The following is a 20,584-nucleotide window of genomic DNA, read 5'->3' on the forward strand; positions in this document are numbered from 1 at the left end:
GTTTGACGGTTATTTATGCACGCTAACGTAAATCGGAAATGGCCCGAACGGGCAACATGGAGCCTGAGTTATCGCACAAATGCCGTCGCACTTTTGTTCCTTTTCAAACTTCAATTCGGGAAATTTACGAGAATTCTCCCCTGGAACAAAGGCTGGCTTTATACGTCAAATTAGTGAGACAAGAACGTTTTTGCGAAATAGAGCAGTAGAGTCGAGGAACATTTTAAAGTAGCATCATTTCTGGATATTATTAGTCGAGTTATGGTAGAGTTCGCAGTTGAATAGTTGCCTCAGCATTGCGCACTGATGGTTAAATTTTGAGTTTACTGACTCACAATTAAACTCAATTAGAAATTAAGTATTACCGTTATATAAAAATTGGTTTGCGTCCAAACATAATTTTTGACGCTGCGCCATTATCAGGTCTCCAGGGACGGGCTCGCAGCATCAAAACAAACTGCCGGCCCCAGTCACATGCATGTAAATACCTATGCAATTAGACTTTTAAAATGTAACACTCAATAGTAATGTGAATTTTGATTGTCTTTACATCAGTAAATAATAGGATTTGGCATTCAATAACATTTTGACCACGGTGATTATTGACGTCCAGCCCCTATATCCAGCCCGCCAGTGGTAACCAGCTAATTATACGGCATAAAAGAGAACATCCCGTAAAAATGGTTTTATTGAAATAATTTTTAGTATTCATGTTTATAGACATAAACACAAAAAACGATAAAATTTTCAGCCATATTTATCAATGTATTTACGAGTTATCAGGAATTATTTTTTTTTTTACTATAAAAATTGCAGTAAAATATCGGCAATGTGACTGCAAAATATCATATATTGGTGCACAGTATGCTCAAAAAGTGCTTTTAAATTAATCAAATATGCCTAGATGCAGAATGCAGCGAAATTTTCATCAATTGAGCGAGTTCGAAAGGGGGAGAATAAGGGGTCTAAGAGAGGCCGGCCGGTCATTTAGGGAAATGGCCACTAGATTAAACCGTAGTGTAAACACTATAGTGAGATATTCTCAGGCACGATTCGACGAAGAACAAACAGGCAGAAGGAGAGGTACTGGACGATCCCGAAAAACTAGAGAACGCCAAGATCGCCATTTTCGAATTATGGCCCTAAGAGATAGGTTCGTCTCGTCGAGGACGTTGGCGGATCACTAGGCTCCTGAGTATGGAAGGCCTATTAAAATTTGAACTATTTATCGCCGGATAAGAAGTTTTGCACTGATTTCCTACTGTCCTCATTTTGGGTTACTCTTCACCTTGAATCATTGTTAAAACCGACTGCAGTGGTGCAGAGAACGGATACATTGACATTTGGAATGGGATAATATCGTGTTTAATGACGAATTCAGATTCTGTTTGGGTATGCATGATAGTTGGGAAGGAGTAAGAAGAAAACGGAGCGAAAGCCGGGATTCGCAATTTACAATACAGAGGTAAGTCCATCAGACTGTTGGGGTAATAATTTGGAGTGCTATTGTATGTGATAGCAGGTCACCTTTACTTTTCATTAGAGGCAGTATAACAGCCCAACGATACATCCAAGAACTCCTGGAACCTCATCTTATGCCTTATCTGGAAACTCTTGTTAATCTTGTTATTCAGCAAAACAATGCACTACCACATGTGGCTAGTGTGACTATGGCCTTCTTTCACCAAAATCAAATCAATTTGCTACCCATCTCGATTTCCAGACCTATCATCGATTGAACATGTATGGGATATTGTCGGTAGAAGATTGCATAATTTACCCCATCCCCCACAAACCCTAGAGGCGCTATTTCATGCTGCCTAGTTGGACTGGAATGAGATCCCCCAAGAGGACATCAATCACTTCATTAGATCCATAACTAAACGTGTATAGGAATGTATAAGACACCGCGGAGGACCGACAAGTTATTAAATTTTTTTTGGTTTTTAATAATTAAATTTGTTCAATTTGTTAATGAAGTATTTGTTTTAGCGTAAGAAATATGCATACCAAAAATTATTGAAAGAAAACCATTTTTACGGGGTGTTCTCTTTTCCATGTCACGGCGTATATATACACTACATTAAATATTCGGCCAAAAATTTCTTGACAATGGCGAATGGAATTTCCACGGAAAGGAGATAAAACTTTTAGGCAGTGATACCACTTATCCTTTGTTAGTTGAATTAGCCAGAAGCCACAGCTCAACTCAGCTCTCTGGTAGAGTGTGTGCCTAACTAATTTTCCTCGAAGGAGTATATGACCTTCTCAGTAGACTTTCAGTCTATTAACTGCATTTTCGAGATTAATTAATCGAAAGTATTTGAATTTAACCTAACAATAACGGCACATGTACAATGTCTAGTCATGTTGCCTGATGTTATTTGTCATTCCCTTGAAAGGAAAAAAATGATGTTAAAAAAGTTATTTTACTAATCGACAGGTGTTTTGTGTGTATCTGTCAATCCAAGGAACATATCCCGCTTGAGAATTATTATAATCGTAACAAGATTTTCTTTTTATATATTTCTTTCATTAGGATAGTTCGAGTGTGGCGAATCCAACTCGAAATTCGAAACAGGCCGACTCCATGCGGTATTAAATCCCTGAATCGTCTCACGTCTACGTGCCCAGGCACGGACGATACATTTCGCTAATGGATTCCACGAGACAAGATCCAAAGGCTTACGCGGGGTGTGGGAAATTAAAATAAAGTAGGACAGGGCCTGGATTTATTTATTATTCCGGTAAACAAGGCGCCTTGGCAGAGAACTCGACGGTCGCAGATGGAGGAACGGGAAAGGGCGGATCGGTCACACCATATCCAAACCAAAATCGGGAATATAATCCCGCGATAGCAAATTACGCAAACGTAGAGAATTGCCAACCAGACGCCATGTTAAGAATAACTGTTTCTCTCAATGTTGCATTTTTCAAATTTCGTAATTTTGCTAACGATCAGTTCATATTTGAACATTCATAAGTTTTTGTGTTTTCCGAGATGTAAAATCTGAAATCTTTAAAGAATCGAACCATTCAAATAAGACACCATATGCATGCCTCGGCGCTTAAATCTTTGAAAACTAAACTTTTTAGCCCTTGTTTACACCCAACAAAATATGTCATTCTACTGGGCCTATTCTCAGAACCGACCACACAAAAATTCAAGCAACAAGAATGTATAAACTTACCTTTCTCATGCACCCCACGAAATTATTGTGCACCCTCGCTCCCGGCAAAGCCCTGGGATTGATGCTGCCACCTACATACACCCTACCCGACGAAAGTATGGTGAATTTGCCCGCAATGTGGGAATGGTCCGCATACACCCCGTCCACTACCGCTGAAAGCTTGAAAAAGAATGAAAACGTCACGGAAAAGAAATAAATAATACTCGCAAAAATATAAAAGGACTTAATCCACGTAGGAACCTACTTAAAAAGGACGAAAAATACATCCTCGGGCAATCCTATTATACCAATTACGGGACTCGATCTTTTTATGTGGCCCGAAAAATGCTGTATTTAGCGGTGAAAAATGTTTCCGACCTCGCTTCGCTCTCTGAGCCTTCGTTAAAAGTTCTTTGGTAGTCGCAAAAAGGAAATAATTTTTTAATTTGTAATATTTTTTGAACACACAAACTTACTAGTATGTATTTCAGAATACATAACTGACTTCAAACCTGAAAATGCCCGAGATTATTCATTAAAGTGAATAATGAAATTGTTCGCGCTTTAGGTTTCGCTATTTTAGTTAGTTCACGATGCACCTTGCTATGAGAAATAATTGAAATCTGACTTGAATAACAAACAGGAAAATTAGTAGCATAAAAGTAATACGTTTAAAAAAATAGCAGTTTCCTTAAAAATCAGATAATATGACATTAACGACCACCACCATAAAATAATTAATAGATGCCAAGGCAAAGAATTGTTGAATTCAATTAAAAAATCACCGTCTTATTACTTTATCAGAGGACGTTCCCAAAGAAACGATGAATAAGCACAAACACAATATTCAAAGAAAATCCTTTATTTGAAAAAAAAACAGGAGATTCTAGTGTCATGAATTCACCTAAATATACGTAGGAGACATTGTGTAGAAAAATTTCTTGATTAAAATTCCTCTCCGTTTCCCACAAACGTTTCTCGACAATGGTGAATGAGGTTTATTTGCTAAAGATTACGTAATTGAGGTGATAAGTAGACTTGTGGCGCCATGTAACGTGTGTTACTTGAGTTATTTCGCAGGAAGAGCAGCACATTTGAGACGCCATCTGGTAGAACGCGTATGTAACTAACGCATCCCCAGCTAGTTCCTGCCGCTGTTTTGCGACTTTCAGTGGTAATATCGCAATTAAATCTATTTAAATGATCAAATAAATTACAGTTACGTACATTTTTTATGAATGTATAAAGATACCATTTATTGATTTTTTCGAGATTAATTATAATCATTACTCTACTCGTTAAATATTCCGAGCCCAAAGTTCTTCATACTTTTTCCTGCAATATAAAAAAGAATGTCGGATTTTTTTGGACTTCATTTGAGTTATAACTCGTCCGCCTCTGCATTGTTTTCCAACGGTAGTTTTAGATTTATCTGACGTGTAGTCAACATTTATTTTAATGTATGATTATTTGAACGAAGAAGGGAATATGAGATTAGAAAAAAAAATTAGGATTACATAAACAACTAACAATACACTCAACATAAGATAGGTTTCCAAATTGTCATTAAAATACGCAATTATAAAATCCTGTTAAAGTCAATTTCAATACTTTAGACCCACGGATTATATAAACTCACTTTGGCTATTAATTTAACCATTTCAGCGAGTTGTTATCACTGTTAAGCTTCTCAGTCTGGTTAATTATTACAAAACGTCGGCTTTTAAAGGCTCGTACTTCCCCAAACTGAAGCCCGACTTTTTTTTAATATCCCCGAATACCTCCAGAGACACGAATTAATGGAAGTTTTCCATAGTGACAAGTGCGCGACGGGTGGGATTATTTTTGAGTAACATCAATCTTTCCTTCGAATGGGACTTCTTTTATTTCCATTTACATCCCGGGCATCAAAAAGTTGCGCGATTTATCGGCCGAGATTACACTAACTCAAAGACGATTAACAGAAACGGTGAATTAACCCTAATTTGCTGCCGCTTGAAAAATGTTTCACCTTCGGTGTTTCCGCCCTGTTTACAGGACCGAAGGCAACATCATAAATTTCGAGGCGGCCTCAGAATGTGTCCGAACAAGAATAAATACAATTAGAGTAGACGCTGTTAATCACTTACCCGACAGAAGCTGGTTATCGCCGAGATCTGCAAACAAAAGGGAGATTTAGTACGCCCTATAAAACACGACCTAATAAGGAAGGAAAAATGAGAGTCAATTCCTGATTTTAACTCAACTTAGGACAATTCATGTACCAGAGTTCTTATGTTAATGGAAGAGTTTGCAGTGCTTTTACTGTCAGCGCCATCTAACCACTGGTCTTATGACTGTGGTATAGGTATATTACGTGATATAAGTCAATGAAATTCGTTTATTTTGCGCCTCTACATGAAAAACGAATAATAAAACATTTACGAGGAATGACGTTAAAATGATGTATATTAATATATCTGTTGGCATCAACCAAAAATAACCAAAGCGTTTGTTTATAAACAGAGAAATTCTCTATTTCAAGGCTTATAAACTCTTTATTTTGCTAAATTAAGGACGTAGCTAGATGGTATTTGTAATGATCAATTCAAAGACGATAAAAGATTACGAACCATTGGATTTTCAGTCTGTGCACGAATAGGCTTTGGGTGGTAAATAGGAAAGTGTAGGATTAATTTTCTCTTACCTCTTGTATCCGCCTGTGGACACTGACTTTGTGCCACTGATTGTCATCGAAGCGCACTTTGTTGGGCTTAATCTGCATTTCCTGCTTTCCGTTAGCTAAGCCCATGGTCAAGCTGAGGCAGCCCTCCTTGATTGCCACATTCAAATAGTCGGTTCCTTCACCTGAAAAGCACAAATTACTGACAAAAACGTACTATAGTTCCAGGTTTCCAGGTCACCCACTATTGAAAAACTGGAACTAATTAAGCCTGGTAGTACAGTAAATAAGGAAAGCAATTACGGCAGATCATTATCACCTACCCGTGTAGAAAAGGAGACCGTTTGGTTGTCGCGTCTTGAAATATAACGTGATGCTGTCTTGGGTGCTGACAATAGGTTCGCCCCCCGTTTGGCTGAGATCATACGATAAAAACTCGTTTCCCCGGAAAACGGCCTCGGAGGGGACTTTCTCTGGAAACAAGGTGTTCGAATTAATTATTATCTCTATAGCGAAATTTACCTATACAGACAGTTCTTGAGATATTACGAAATAGTAACAATCCTGATATTAATCGAGTGCCGTCCTGAAGCAAATTCAATAAATAATCATGCTTCCGGTCACTAAAAATGTCAGAGACATTTTCCGCATCCGCTGAAAGTTTGATTTTCCACTCGCCAAACTAAATCTGGATATTGGCATTTGGAGCCCACACGCTAATTTCAACGCCCATACTGTTGGTGACCTTTTGCGAAAATTATCGGTTCAATAATTCGGTATTAAATACCGGACCCTTCGGTGTATAATTTCGTAATTGTAAAAAGAAATCTTAGGAGTTGCTAAAGAGGCTCGGCATGTTCAGCCCTTTATGTCCTCAAGTTCTGAAGAGATTATTGATAAGACATCATTAAAAGTCTAGCGATATCTGTTACCGGCGTGTCATTTTCTTTGATTAGAAAAATATTACGGAACAGCTAGAAAATCCCGTGACTTTTACGAAGATAGTTCCAATATTCTCGACGGCCGTTGTAAATAAGTACTTGAATGAAAGATTTGAAAAAATTTGAATTATTAATAAAAAAATTTAGCAGAGCCACTAAACAAAATTTTCAAAATTCCGGTTGAAATTCCCGTATTATTTGGAAAACTAAACATGCCAACAGATTCTATGTGCGCGCTTCACCTCTTCTATCGTCAATTTAAATATTTGCCGAGCTCAAACACGCTCAAATTTAGGCGTAAATGAAGCTAATTTAGCCGACTTTGGTTGGATTTTCATTAAAACTTGCGAAAACCGCTAACTGAGAAGAAGCGTTCTGGCTCAAATTTGAAATATTCATATTTACTCTGATTTAAATTAATTGAATTTGAAAAGCACGTGTTTATGCTTACTCATTGGGCCATGATTACATGCATAAATTTTTCCAAGGATAAAAGAGAATTTACAAATATAGGCAATTTCTTGGCGAAAAATGGCAATAGCCCGAGCTTCGAGCAAAGGAAAATGCTGAAAGAATTTTGAGCCAAGAGAGAGGAACAGGGACATATTCCTTTTTTTCCAATTAACGTTATTAAACGAGATTGGATATACACCCGCACAAGTTTCCTAACAAATTAACGTGATTACCGCTGACTGGTATAATGATTCTTACCATACTAGCAAAAAATGAAATTGAGAGCAATTTAACAGAAATTGCCCCAAATTTTTTTATTGGTTCCCTTCTCAGTATCTTGCTCCCTCTCTTTAGTTACATTCAGCTCACACAGCTTTCCTGAGAATTCAGTAAGTTTCTTTCTAGACTTCTGCTTCAATCTTTCCACTACAGAGATCACAATCAATAAATAGTTTCTTTTGGAAAACTGAATTCAAGATTCACGATATTTATAGCACAAGAGCTCAATGCCGTCAAGTTGTTACCATTGGTGTAGGCTTTTGACACCAGAGAATACCGCTAATTTTGGAAAGCATATGTTTATGTCCCTCGAACGCGATTTAGGGAAATTTACACGGACACACCACCCAGAATTCACGAACCATCACGATTAACATGCACTATTTGATATTTTCGCCTTCTTTATTTTAACTATCAGAAGAAAAAAACGAATTTCATTCCGTGAACTGATCGTAAAGATTGTAAATTCACTGCAGCAATAAAAAATGAATCTAATAATTGCGGTCACGGAAATGAAAATCTGACAGGATATGACGTGATGGCTGACCGAGCCAATCAGAATGCCGGACATTAATTGGGTAATAAACCTATCGGAAGCATCGCAAACTGGAATCATACGCAACACACAAAAAAACATATTATGTTTTGCGCGTTTTACAAAATATTATAAGCGGTTCATATCGAGTTTTAAAATTTATTAAATGCGTATCTAAATACCCATCAATTTGGACTCTTTCTGATGATTCTTGTCCTATTCCCATTAGTCTTTCCAGAAATCCTCTCAAGGAAATTAACACGCTTCCATTATTTAGTCACTTCCAAACTAATCTCCTAACTTCATTACTTCTCAAATTTCCCAACTAACGACAATAAAGCGCACTTAACAACTTTGCTAATGAGTGAATGCTCCTGTATGACGGCTTCACGAGCATCCAGACAAAGCGGTCTTGCATTGAGTTACAGCGTAGTTCAAAAATTGCAAAACTCAAATTGAGGTGTGAAAGATAATGAGTCAAACTTTGTCTGTATGACAATAATAGGTTTTTGGTGGATTTAGTTCCGTAATGGCCTACGTTTTGGGTCTGTTCTTAATGAAAGGCCGATGTCACTGCAAATGGACATCCATAAAGGCAGTAGCTACAAATAGGCTTTTAGCTTTATTAAATGCATAAAGCCATTGTCACGTGGTTATTATCAATATATATTGTAAAGTGGCAGTGTAGAGGGGAGAGGGTTGTGGGTCTTTGTGTGCCAATGGCCCAAATAATGTAAAACATGTGTTTAACTGATGCGTATAGATTAACATAATCCCAAGAGAAAATGAACTAATTAAACTCGGAGTTTACAGTAAAATTTTATTGAGCACATCTCTGCAGTTTTGATAAAAAAAAAACACTAAAAAAGACAACCCCCATTTGGATTCATTGTAGCATAAAGCGCGGTTTATTTTACAAAGAACGGCGAAATTCCCAACAAGCCTGTCTGGCATACCCGACTTCAAATAATTTAATTTTAAATGTAAATCCGATAAAATAGCAAACTTGCAGTAGTTGGTTGGAGAAAATTCATTTCCGACATGGAAATTCCACCCACGGATAAATCAGTTTTATGATTACGACGAATTTGGGGGCTTCTTAATGAAAACGAGAATGAAACAAAATAGACGAGATAGTAAAAATTAAAATGAAATAAAATAATCGAGATTTCGGACAAAGTAGCGAGAGCAAATTTTTCCGAAAGTGATGACTTAAAAAGAAGATATTGAAAAATTAATGTGAAATTAGAGGTTAATTTGAAGCAAAATGGCAAAAGTCAGTTATGTTCGGCTTAGATGCAGTTAAACACGGAATGAACAAAAATTGTTATAAATGAATTTAGTTTCTAGACAAAGCAGTGAAAACGTTACATTATGCAATACGCGGGGGACTCAACTAAACGAAATATAGAGAGATTTATGCTATATTTTATCAGTCATAAATGAGATTCATATGCTCCAACTTTCCACTTACATAAAACCTTTTAGACCAAAACTGCGGTCTCGCTATTTGCAGGACCGAAAACTGCTTGTTTGAGCCCTTAAAACTGTTTATTTTACCTCTCGACAAAACCTCAAAAACGCATTTCTCCTCGGTATCGAAATGAGCGGTTTTTAAAGCTGCACTCGCATACAAAGGAGAAAAAAGCAACGCTCAAAATAATAAGGTTGAATAGTTGAACGAGGCTATTCCGCACAAACAAGAGACATTTCGCTTTAGAATGGCCGCAGGTCGACGCCCTCTCAAGCTCACTTTAATAACAATCCGGTAGTGCAGGAGCGTCCTAGTCAGATTCTCGAGGTTCTTGATCTTTAGAATATTAAAAACACACTGTAATCTAGAAGATACTAGCTCCTTCGATATAACGCATATATGAATATATGAGTTTTACTACGAAGTTACTATATGCACCCTGAGGGTGAGAAACAAGCTACATCATCATCATCATCGGCGTTCCCTCAATAAAAGCAAAACCTCGTGGCTGAAACCCGGCAATAAACAAACCAATTAAGCGCGGTCTCTCACTCTCCGTGAGGGCCCCAATAACGAATGTATAAATTGGCATTTTTTCGCTGTTACCTTTCTCGCAGAATTCGCCCTCGTAATCGGAATTGCGGCACTCGCAAATGGGGCCACTGTCGGTTGATATGCATATGCCGCCATGTTGGCAAGGGTCTCTCACCTCGCACGCGTCGCTGCTATTCCCCCTCAGGACCTGCAAGAAGCGATATTTACATCAACTTATTAATAATAATTATTTCTACTGCATTTACTTCAGGATATCCCGCTAGATTTTCGGATTATTCCGGGAGATTCATAGATTACATGAAACATTTCAATTTTGTCGCTTCAGACGGGATAGTTTCGTATGCGAGACGGGATGAGGCCTTTGGGCTTCGGGATAATGGAAACAAAATAATGGAGGAGTGTCCAGAATGGGTAACATGTGTGCACTACGTTGAAATAAGGCGTGTGTAGGCCTACATGTATTTCAATTAGGAGGGTACGACGAGTCCTTTGTGCTAATGCCACCTTCCATTGTACTACGATTAGTTTAAAGACCCCTTTAAGTGACGAACACATTATCTCTAAAAATTATTTAAAACTCATCAAGTTAAATAAGGCAAATATTGTCCTCTTTAGCTCTATTTCTCTTACATTACTCCATTGAACCTTGGAAAATCAAATGTCAACACCGTGTATTAAAAGGGGGAGTTGAACGTTCCCATTCGCGAATCGGTTAAGCGAAAAACAAGGAAAATACCCATGACAGATAGTGAAACGTATTCCTGTCTTTTTTTATTGAACGTCATTAAAATTGAAATGCAACGTATTCGACACTCCAAACGTGTCAATTGACACAATTGAGATTACTATTGCTTCATATGTCGTAGATTTGGTAAATTACCCCTTTTAGGAAAATTTGCTTTAATCATTGAATTATGACCACGTAATGGGGGAATTATCGAATTTACTGAACAAAGTATCTATCTAATTAATCAGAAAGTGAATTTCATGTTCAAATAGATGAAGGTCACGAGTTTCCAAATAAATTTTAATTAGGCAAATGATTTGTATTTATTATCAACGGCACATACTCAGTGGCGCTAGCGGTCTATGCATCCAAGTTTATTTATCATTTGTTAGAGGCTTATGTATTAATGTGAAACTCCTACGTCACTCTGTATGCCTAATAATAAAAATAAAATAATTCGAAGATAAATTATTATTACTCACTCTGCTGTTATGACTCAAATAGAAAATGTTTTCAAACCTTTAATTACGCCAACTTAATAAGAAAATACTGTAAAATTAAAAAAAGCATTAATTGAAACTAAGTGGTTTTCTTTTATTTCAACAATAGGTCTTATTACAGAATTTGTTAACAAAACGACTATATCCCCGCGGACGACCAAGAATACCATTAAAAGTACATTATAAGTAGCTACTGCCGCCATTTATTTTTTGAGATTCAGGTAACTCAATCTTCTACAGGTTCGGTAAATTAGACTTAAAAAGGAAATTGTAATAAAATGGTTTGCGTCAGTTCAAAGAAAATGCCAAAATTGCTGTAATATATAAACCGATAAGGGTCACGATTTTTTTAAATAATTAGCTACGAATTTGTAAATAAAGTTGACATTAATATTGATTATGACCATACAGCGTAACGCAACGGTATATTCACCTCAAATGTTATTTCTATATTTATTTATTACATGTTCGCATCCCATATTTATACGTCATTTGCAATGCTGCTGCGTCATTGTGTATGCCGTATAACCGTAAATTTTATTATATGCAAATTTTCTCTAGAGATGGTGAGGCTAAATGAAAATTGAATTCTAATAAGCCAGGTTGTCCAAAGCGAGCAAAAACGATGGGCAATATGTAATAATAATTAATTTCTATCAGCAATGCATGTTACATTATTTAGCAATCTATTAGCGTAGTTTTCCATTAGATTAACGATCCCTCGATGTTCAAACTGCCCTCTTTTCACGTTTAAGCTCATCTTTTTCGCATTAGCATCGTTAATAAAAGCCACACAGGCTGAATGTATGTGTGATATTTAATAAAGTTGATTTTGGGGCCTTTGAATAAGAACTGAATTAAAACCGATCAGCTGCAAACTGGTGTAAGTAACAATAATAGAGAATATGATTATCGAATTTACTCGCCTCCATTTTTGGGTACTTCAAGAGATCAGTTGAATGGATTTATGGTTAAATAAACGGAGTTTTCTTCCATCTATTTTCAAACTTGAAAAGATATCTTCTGATAAATTGTTGTAGACTTTGCCGAAAGCTCTTTCATTCCTGTGGATGGTGATTTTAATTTAGCTCTAAAAACCTTATTTATAGCCTGCAACGAACACGCGATTTGTGCTCCTAATATAGCAACTTTTGCTCACGTGAAATTACCTCCATTCAGTGCAATCGAATTCTCAGAATTTGCGACTACGCCTGAATTCCCACTTCTACGATATGCACGAAATTCACCTTTTTGCATGAAACTTTAATCAAACGGTCTTTGTACGAATAACCCTGACAACTGATAGTGCCCCCACTTTCATCTATTGGAAATCGTTTATCTATACCTGGAATGCAACATTCAATAGTAGAGACAAACTTTTTCAGCGCTTTTTGCATAAATAAAGTTTTAACTGGTTTTAAAAAGGATCTTATCAGGAGCGTCAATGCACTCAACTGTGATACATTTTTTCGCCTCATTTGCACGTCCTTAAAAGCTGATAATCCTGATTTTACAGCCGCGGTCATAGGGTATTACTGTGCATCCTAAATGTCACATCCCTATAACGTTCAACAATTAGTAAAAGGTGGCAATTAGGAAACGGCACGAAATTTTATAAATCCCCAGGAAATATCTTTGAAAAAAATTCTCAAGATCCTCTTTAAAGAAATTTTCATAATATGGCAACACCGAGTCCTAGTGCGCAATTTAACGCCAGTCCATCTGCTGCCATGACAGTTTCAAACCAAAAGAACGGTGTCTTGTTGCCGTTTAGCCGATTTGAACATGAATAGCGCCATATTTCTAATATTTTCTTATCCTTTGTTTCAAACAAATTTTCTATGGTTCGCATAATTTTCTCAGATAATGCTGGAGTAAGATATGCTGAAATAATCTCAAAACCCCATATCTGCCTGAAATAAGTGACTTCATACTCGCCTACGCAACTAACGTTGTCGACTACTCAAAAGTTCGAGGACAGCCTGTGATATGTGATTAGGGCCTTAATTGTTCTAGACCTAGTTGGTTGTTCAAAGGAGCAGTGAACGGGATTCACCCGCATCTATATTTGTCTCAAGGTTTCTCCCAAAGGTTGACGGCTTATTACGTAGTTAGTATGATGTATAAGGCACTGATTTCTCAGTCTATATTTGCTTCTAAACTCGTGAATTTCCTATTTCACTTGGGGAAAGGAAAATCTCCAGAGAATTTATGTCCGTTTTCTCGCTTACACCTGGACCTGCTTTATTTAAAGTTGGAGGAAATGTATGAATATATAATAATACAGAAGTTAAGATTCCAAATGCGTTAGAAGGTTCTCAAACTGTCCAGTCTCATCATTCCATCTCCACAATTTATGGATACTGACCTAGATATTACGCATTCCGTTTTAATATGCGCATTTCGGCCGCGAAATTTCATTACATTTCTGGCAGAGGATACGTGCACGTGCCAAATGGACCGCGAATGTGGATCGCTATTGGAGCTGCAAATAACATGGAGTCTATGGATGGTTTTTAATGGAGCCACAATACTTTCATTGCTTAAGCTCTTGTCAAGTCATCCATAGATTTTCAGTAAAACGAAATATCTCTGGATTATTGTTCCACGTGCCGTTATTGCTATAAATCCCATCGAATATTGGAATTCCAGCTGTCAATTCGCCAATGCAACTGACCGAGCCGAATGGCACGACCGAATCGGATTGGATGCGATATGATTGGATCTTTTTTTTATTAATTATTCGAGTTTCTAGAGGGATATTAATTCCATTTCATGCTTCTGGAAAATGAGTTATCCTCGTGATAAAGCTATCTTGTCGTGGATCTTTTGACTTTTATCTACCCAAAGTAATAACTTGGATGTCTCAGAACTCACGCCCGAGCTCTCGGTGTCTGATGCAGGGCACTAAATCAAAACGAATGTTGTAGTTGAAGAGAAAATTTTAAAAACTTACTCTGTCGCTGCGGTACAGAGTGTTAAAATTTCCTGGCAAATTTAGCTGAGTTACGCGCGAAAGCGATAAACCTAATGAATGGGAAAGCTACACGTAATGCTCGATCGTTTTGCAAACGACTCAATAACGGTGAGAGATTTTAAAAAATGCATAAGACAAAAGTATCGAAGTTAAACTAAGAATTCAAATTGAGAAGTGAATAGTCAACGACGTACTCCAAGGGAACCTGGGTTCGTAAAATGGGGAAGTTATTCAGGAAAAATGTAATTTTTTAACACCCTGAGCCTCGTTAATGGTGAGAGATTTCAATTTTTTTCTGGAACGTTCGTTTTGTTTTAGCTCCCTGCATCAAATACATTCCGAGAGCTCTTTTCCACCGTTATTTGACTGCTGTAAAATGGTGCAACTTCAAATCCGGATTTATGTGTTTATTCGCCTCGTACACGAACTTGAAATCATCATTATTATATAATATTAAACCATAGCCCTGTCCGACATTAAACAATGTAGCTCCAGGATAAGTAGTATCTTCGATGTAAACTACATTTAATGTAACTACGACTTAAAACAATTTTGAAATCAAAGGTAAGTTTTATTTAGGACATGCGGCCATCAATCGATGATATCACAAATGATGACGCAATTCCACAAGTTCAATACTCAGAATGTATTACAATAGATTACCATATATACAGAGTAAACTGCCCTTCACAACAAGCAGGACAAACCTTTATTGATATTTTTACGATTATATCTGGAATGGCTGATCTAATTTCAGTGTTTAAAAGAAGTTTTGGAAGCTCAGTTATTCTTTTTTATTTGTAGGGAAATTTGGCTTTTTTGGAATTGGAGTGATCACGATTTCGTCACGTCTAACTTTAGACGTGTTATTATACCGACAATTTATGTAGGCTGAACCCATATCGCCAAAGTTATTTATTTGATTTTAATTTGAAATCTTAGACACAAATACGAGGGGTTTTCGAAAAGTAGCCGTTTCAAAGGTATTTCCTAACTTAATAGGAAATTTTAACATAATTGAAATAAAAAATTGTTTTAATTTATATAATTTTATGAAACGAAACAAATTCGGACACTATACAGCATGACCAAAATTAATTCTAAAAAGTAAATTTAATAGATAAAAAATAATCACAATAAAACTGTTACAGTTGATTCTAGATATGGATCAATCAATCATCATTTTATATATCACCATCAAATAAGCATCAAACATCCCTAATTTTATTAGTGTATCACATTGAGAGTATAGTTGGGATTCCCCAGTTCATAACGCATAACATAATGCATAACAAAGGAAGTTGGCTTTATGGTTGTGTTATACCTACTACCTCTTCTGTTGAGCATAACATAAACCAACGCAAGAAACAGAAAGTTCACATCTCTTTAATTCTATGCAGTTCTCATCCATTACGTTATACGTTATCTTAACATATCCCGACGTCAATGAATTTCTTATGGTAGATATGAAAGCACGTGAGAGCCAGGCTTAGCAAAGTCGAATTTCGTAGGGGCGATCACGAAGAATCTCAACTTACCTCGCAGCTTGCAATGAACCGTAAACATAGGACATTAATTAAGCCATTCACTAATTATCATTAAACATCTGTTACTAACAAATAGCTAATAGACAAATTCTTCCATGATATGCCTTTCATGTTTTAACATTTAACTACTTGAGATTTTTTTAATGATCACTCTACGTGTCACGTGTGCGCGGGAAGTCCATAAATATTGGGCAGCATTCGAAAATAACACGAAAATAATGAGTTTTCATCTAAAAAAAAATGACCTTATGGTGGTAAATTACCACCCTGTTCCCGCCCTAGATATTTAAAAACACTGTTAAACTGTTCCCCCATTAGCCTCAAATATGTCAGTTAAATTTTATCAACCTGCTATAAACTAGATTGAAATAATTGCCTTTTAACTCATTAAAAAAGTGACCTTGCACAATCGGACCTTTAACAACCCCAAAATAACATTCCATTAGTTTATGCATTGTTCTTAATGTCCAGTCTTTCGAGCTCTAGAACTTTGAAGGTTTTTATTAGATATAATTTGTAATGTAATAACAAGCTATTTGGAGAAGTTTTCTTCATAGAAAATATTGAACTGAAAAGAGATTATGTTAGGCAGTAAATGGGAATCTTTCAGGTAATCAGTCACTAATGGAGAACTATATTTATAGCCAGTGAAAGCTTTCATTTTAGTTTGCAATTATCAAAGTTGATGTCACTTAGTAAGTATTGATTTTCTGCTTTATTAGAATTATTATGCCCTTGAAAACCACTTGCGGAATCAAAAAGTTCATAATGATGACTCGCATTACCGTAAACAAAAACATACTTAAAATACTTAAAGGGGCCATTCGCAACTGCCGTGACTTAACGTAAATAAAAGGCAACTTTTTAACTTAATGAACTTGAGTAAAACCCGAGTGATAAAAAGTATTTAATGATTCGAATTAAGAAAATTAAAGTGGGTATAACTCTAAAATTCGTTTACCGTGAATTAACTGAGAAAGTATCACTAACGTCCCTCTTTAAGAGCGCCACTTATAGTGTCCGAACATCGCCGACGTCTTTTTCCCGCATTCAAAACAACTCAACCGATTTTTCTCAGCTCTATACAAATCATCAGACTTCACCAATACCACTTCAGTGTTGGGCATGTGCTGGTGTAAAACCTGCTGTAATTTGTTGAGCCGAATGTCCATCACCTCATCAACAGGATCAGGCGCCCCTGAGGGCTCCTCCCCTTCAATGCAGTGAGACATCAGCGGAACAACATCTCTCGAGTGAAAGTAGAGGTCTGATCTTATGACCTCACTTTCGTCGATTTGCCAACAGAAGTATGCGAGGCTGTTCTTCATTGTAATTACGCCTCGAAATATGTCAGAATTTTCCGAAGCAACGCTGATGACTGAGTGTACAGTTGCTATTCTATTTAAGGACATGGTGAGCCTGGTAAGGTGGGAGAGCTCGCCCAGTTGTGTCATTAAACTGTGGATAGTTGCGGGTGGTGGTACCATTATTTGTAGTAGAATCAATTCTTTTAAATTTGGCAAAAGTTGTAGATTCTTCATAATGTGGTACTTAATTATCATGTTGTTAATTTGCAATTTCGTCAGAGCTTTCAAATGTCTTATAGCTCTGTCTTGAAATAAGCCGTGCATAAATGAATACTCTAGCCCCATATTAATACACAAGGATTCCAGGAATTCTAGATACACCACGTTATCTTTAATGCCCTCCCTTCTCATCATGAAAAACTTTAGATGTCTAAGCTTCTTAGATTTGAACAGATAGTGCTCATTTTTCGTCATTTGATGTGTAATCGTAATATCTAAATGGGTCAGTTTCTGGAACACATCAAAGAACTCCCAGTCTGCATCTCCATAGCAAACTTCTGCAGATATCCTCTCCAATTTTTCTGAGGCTAATTCAGCCAAGATAATCAGGTGATATACATCACACGTATGCAAACCGATATTCTTTATCCTGGGAAGGCGGGAACAAAGCTTTAAGAACTTATCAGGAGCTAGGCGGTAGGGGTCCACTATTTCTAAGTGCCTCAATTTTGATCCAAACGCATCCACTGGAATGCACACATGTTCTGCACAGCTATAGACTGAAATATCTTTCCATAGGGAATCTGTCTTGATGACCCAGAGCCACGTTTTGCACACTTGCGCACAGTTCAACAAGTCCTTGAATTTGAGATACTCGAAAACGTTTATTAAAATGTTAAAAGCGAAAGAATCGTCGGTCCTCAGTCTATCACCCACGGTGTTCTCCATGTTGGGGTTTCGGATTTGTTAATTTCGCGTGATGCCGAGATGTACACTGGAAGTGTCTGTTGATGGTATTCAGATAAATTTAACGTATATTTTGGTTTTTTCGACGACCATATCAACGACCCTTTTTTCTGTATAGCGCATATCGCGAGGTACTCACACGAATTTTGTTTCTTTTGAAAAAAAAGACAGTGGCGGGTGTGCGACCGGGCCATACAGCTACGAGTCTAGCTCTTGGCTTGCCACTGCCAAGGCCTGTCGATACCCATTTCTAGATATGTAGATTTTATTTTGACGTTAAATTTATTAGTTGTTACACAAAAATTTACAGGATTTCCTTAAAGTTCGCTTGTTAAAACTTGCCAACCTGTGTTTGGCACAAAGTGCCGATTCGTACGTCCTCTGCTGCGTAATTTAATGATTAAAAACTTTTTGATGTATTTATAAAAGGAGAGATATATTTACTTGAATCCAGTGAACCTAAGAATTTTTGAAGCATTTGGCACCGTTGCCGGTCACCTTCTCATGCTTATTTAATAACAGGCAATAAAGACAGCGCTGCCATTTCTTGGATTACAGTTTCTTTTACGACATTTGCATTTGACGTCAGCCAACGTGCGACATGTATAACTCCGCGCATTTCTCAAGTAAAACTGCCCAAATGTTTCTCAAATGAAACATTTGTTCTCTCTCAATTACAGACTCAACCAAAAGTCATAAACTAACAATAATTGACAAACTCCCGTAATAATTTTCGTCTCACCCTCTTCTACCGCCTTGAAAGTTTCGACTTTATAAGCCTCGAGAATCGAAGCAATAAACCCTTTAAGCTCCGAGTGATCACAATTTCGTGTCTGGAGCCAATTAAACCTGTTTATACACGTGCTAAGTATGCCGTAAAGTGGAACCACCGTTAACTTACCGCGTTTGATGGTTATTTTTATGGAAGTTTCGTGGGTGCGTTCAGACCAGTAGAATTTCTTATTTTGCGACCTTTGTAATGGTTTAAAAAAGTAAAAAGCAATTTCTCGCAAATGTATTACGCCAAAGGTATTCATTTAACGATGGTAGAAAACTGGATGCCTATTATACTTGATGTGGAAACTACGTACTTGTTTCCAATATAACGTCGCTTCAGCAATAATTAGTCACCTCATTGGGCCGAATTCAAAAATCCAAATAAATCAACGAATAACGTATTGACGAGCATCGAAACAACAATTTCCAACATTTCAGCCCGTTTTTAAAAATTGGAGGTTGATTGAAACGTTCCGCATGACCGACCAAGAACTGAAAAACGTTTTTCCGGGCTTTAGGACCGAATTATCAATGTACTGTTAACTTTAACTGTAAGCGGAAAGCTTTGTAACGCCCTACCGTTCGTTAGAATCTTGGTTTGAATAAAGACCAGCTTGATGTTAATATTAGCATCACGTTAATAATGAGGCTCTTAAACCGATTCTGTTGATAAGGGCCCCGATGGCAGACACATAAACTACATCCACGATATATTTTAACTTTTCCCCGCCTTGGGAAGATCCATCTGTCACATGGCGGCCCGCGTTTAGACTGCAAGGGGCCCCGAGAGGGCCCTAAAGTTTAAGGAAAATGGCGAAAACCGCAGATGCATTGCACCTTACGAAATTTCTGGTTATAGTGTAATTGAATTTATTGAAATGAAGCAAAATTAGCGGCGAAGCTATAAGAGTCGCATACTGGACGTGATCATATGTCTCACGTCCTGTGGGTCGACCAGCGATCTTTGCGTCTCGGCATGCCTTCAGCTGCAATGACATCATTCAGATGCTATATTTGAAGAATTGCCCTCTACCGAATACCATGTTCTGTAGCTCTTTTACGAAATGTTTTGGTGATGTAGGCAACTCCGACTCTAAGGGCACAGAACAAACACCTTCAGACAATATAAGTTAAGAACGACTTACGTTTTGATTTATACATGAGCCTCGTTTCCCGAAAACAAACTCGGCATCGTCTAGAATAAAAAGCGGGTCGTAGATAGCTGATGCTTTTTAGTATGCGCGGATTATTCTCTTCAGTGCGGCGGAAAATTTTGTATGCACATAAAAATGTGCTCTCAAATGATTTACATTGTTAACCGTATAAAATGGCGTTCAACGTTTTATTCCCGCCTATAAACCCTGATGGAAAATAATACCGCAGGATTAAAACGCGGGACAAGTGAATTCGGGGGGTAAGAGCCGCGTGTGGATTACTGTGAGGTAGTAAATTCCATTGGGGGAAACGAGGGAAAAAGGGCTTAAATCCATTATCGATCTACCATAGTGCGACCGACTGGCTTCTCGTGTAGAACAACCCTTATTCTGGATATTGGTCCGAGTGCGCTAAGCTGCCCGTAAAACCACTTCTAGTGCTTAAGCACGAGATCGATAAATAATCCAAAGGAATAATAGCTGCTAACCTAAATTCGAAGCCGGTTTATTTTATTAGGTATGTCAGGGCATGTAACGATCTTGCTCAGGGCGGCCCTATC

At 37.3% G+C, this 20,584-nt stretch overlaps 1 protein-coding gene across 3 annotated transcripts in view; it reads right to left on the minus strand.

Annotated features, from left to right (window-relative positions):
• Nucleotides 1–20,584, minus strand: part of Nrx-1 (Neurexin 1) — a 52,449-nt gene that overhangs the window by 18,293 nt on the left and 13,572 nt on the right. For all 3 annotated transcript variants that reach the window (XM_066286289.1, XM_066286288.1, XM_066286287.1), the window contains 5 exons: nucleotides 10,121–10,256; nucleotides 6,156–6,305; nucleotides 5,857–6,017; nucleotides 5,300–5,326; nucleotides 3,192–3,350 (listed from right to left, as the gene is read on the minus strand). In XM_066286289.1, the coding sequence (XP_066142386.1) occupies nucleotides 3,192–3,350; nucleotides 5,300–5,326; nucleotides 5,857–6,017; nucleotides 6,156–6,305; nucleotides 10,121–10,256 (633 nt within the window). The remainder of the gene's footprint in view (nucleotides 1–3,191; nucleotides 3,351–5,299; nucleotides 5,327–5,856; nucleotides 6,018–6,155; nucleotides 6,306–10,120; nucleotides 10,257–20,584) is intronic.

Source organism: Euwallacea fornicatus, chromosome 10 (genome assembly GCF_040115645.1).
Source record: "Euwallacea fornicatus isolate EFF26 chromosome 10, ASM4011564v1, whole genome shotgun sequence".
In the NCBI taxonomy this organism is placed as follows: Eukaryota; Metazoa; Arthropoda; class Insecta; order Coleoptera; family Curculionidae; genus Euwallacea; species Euwallacea fornicatus.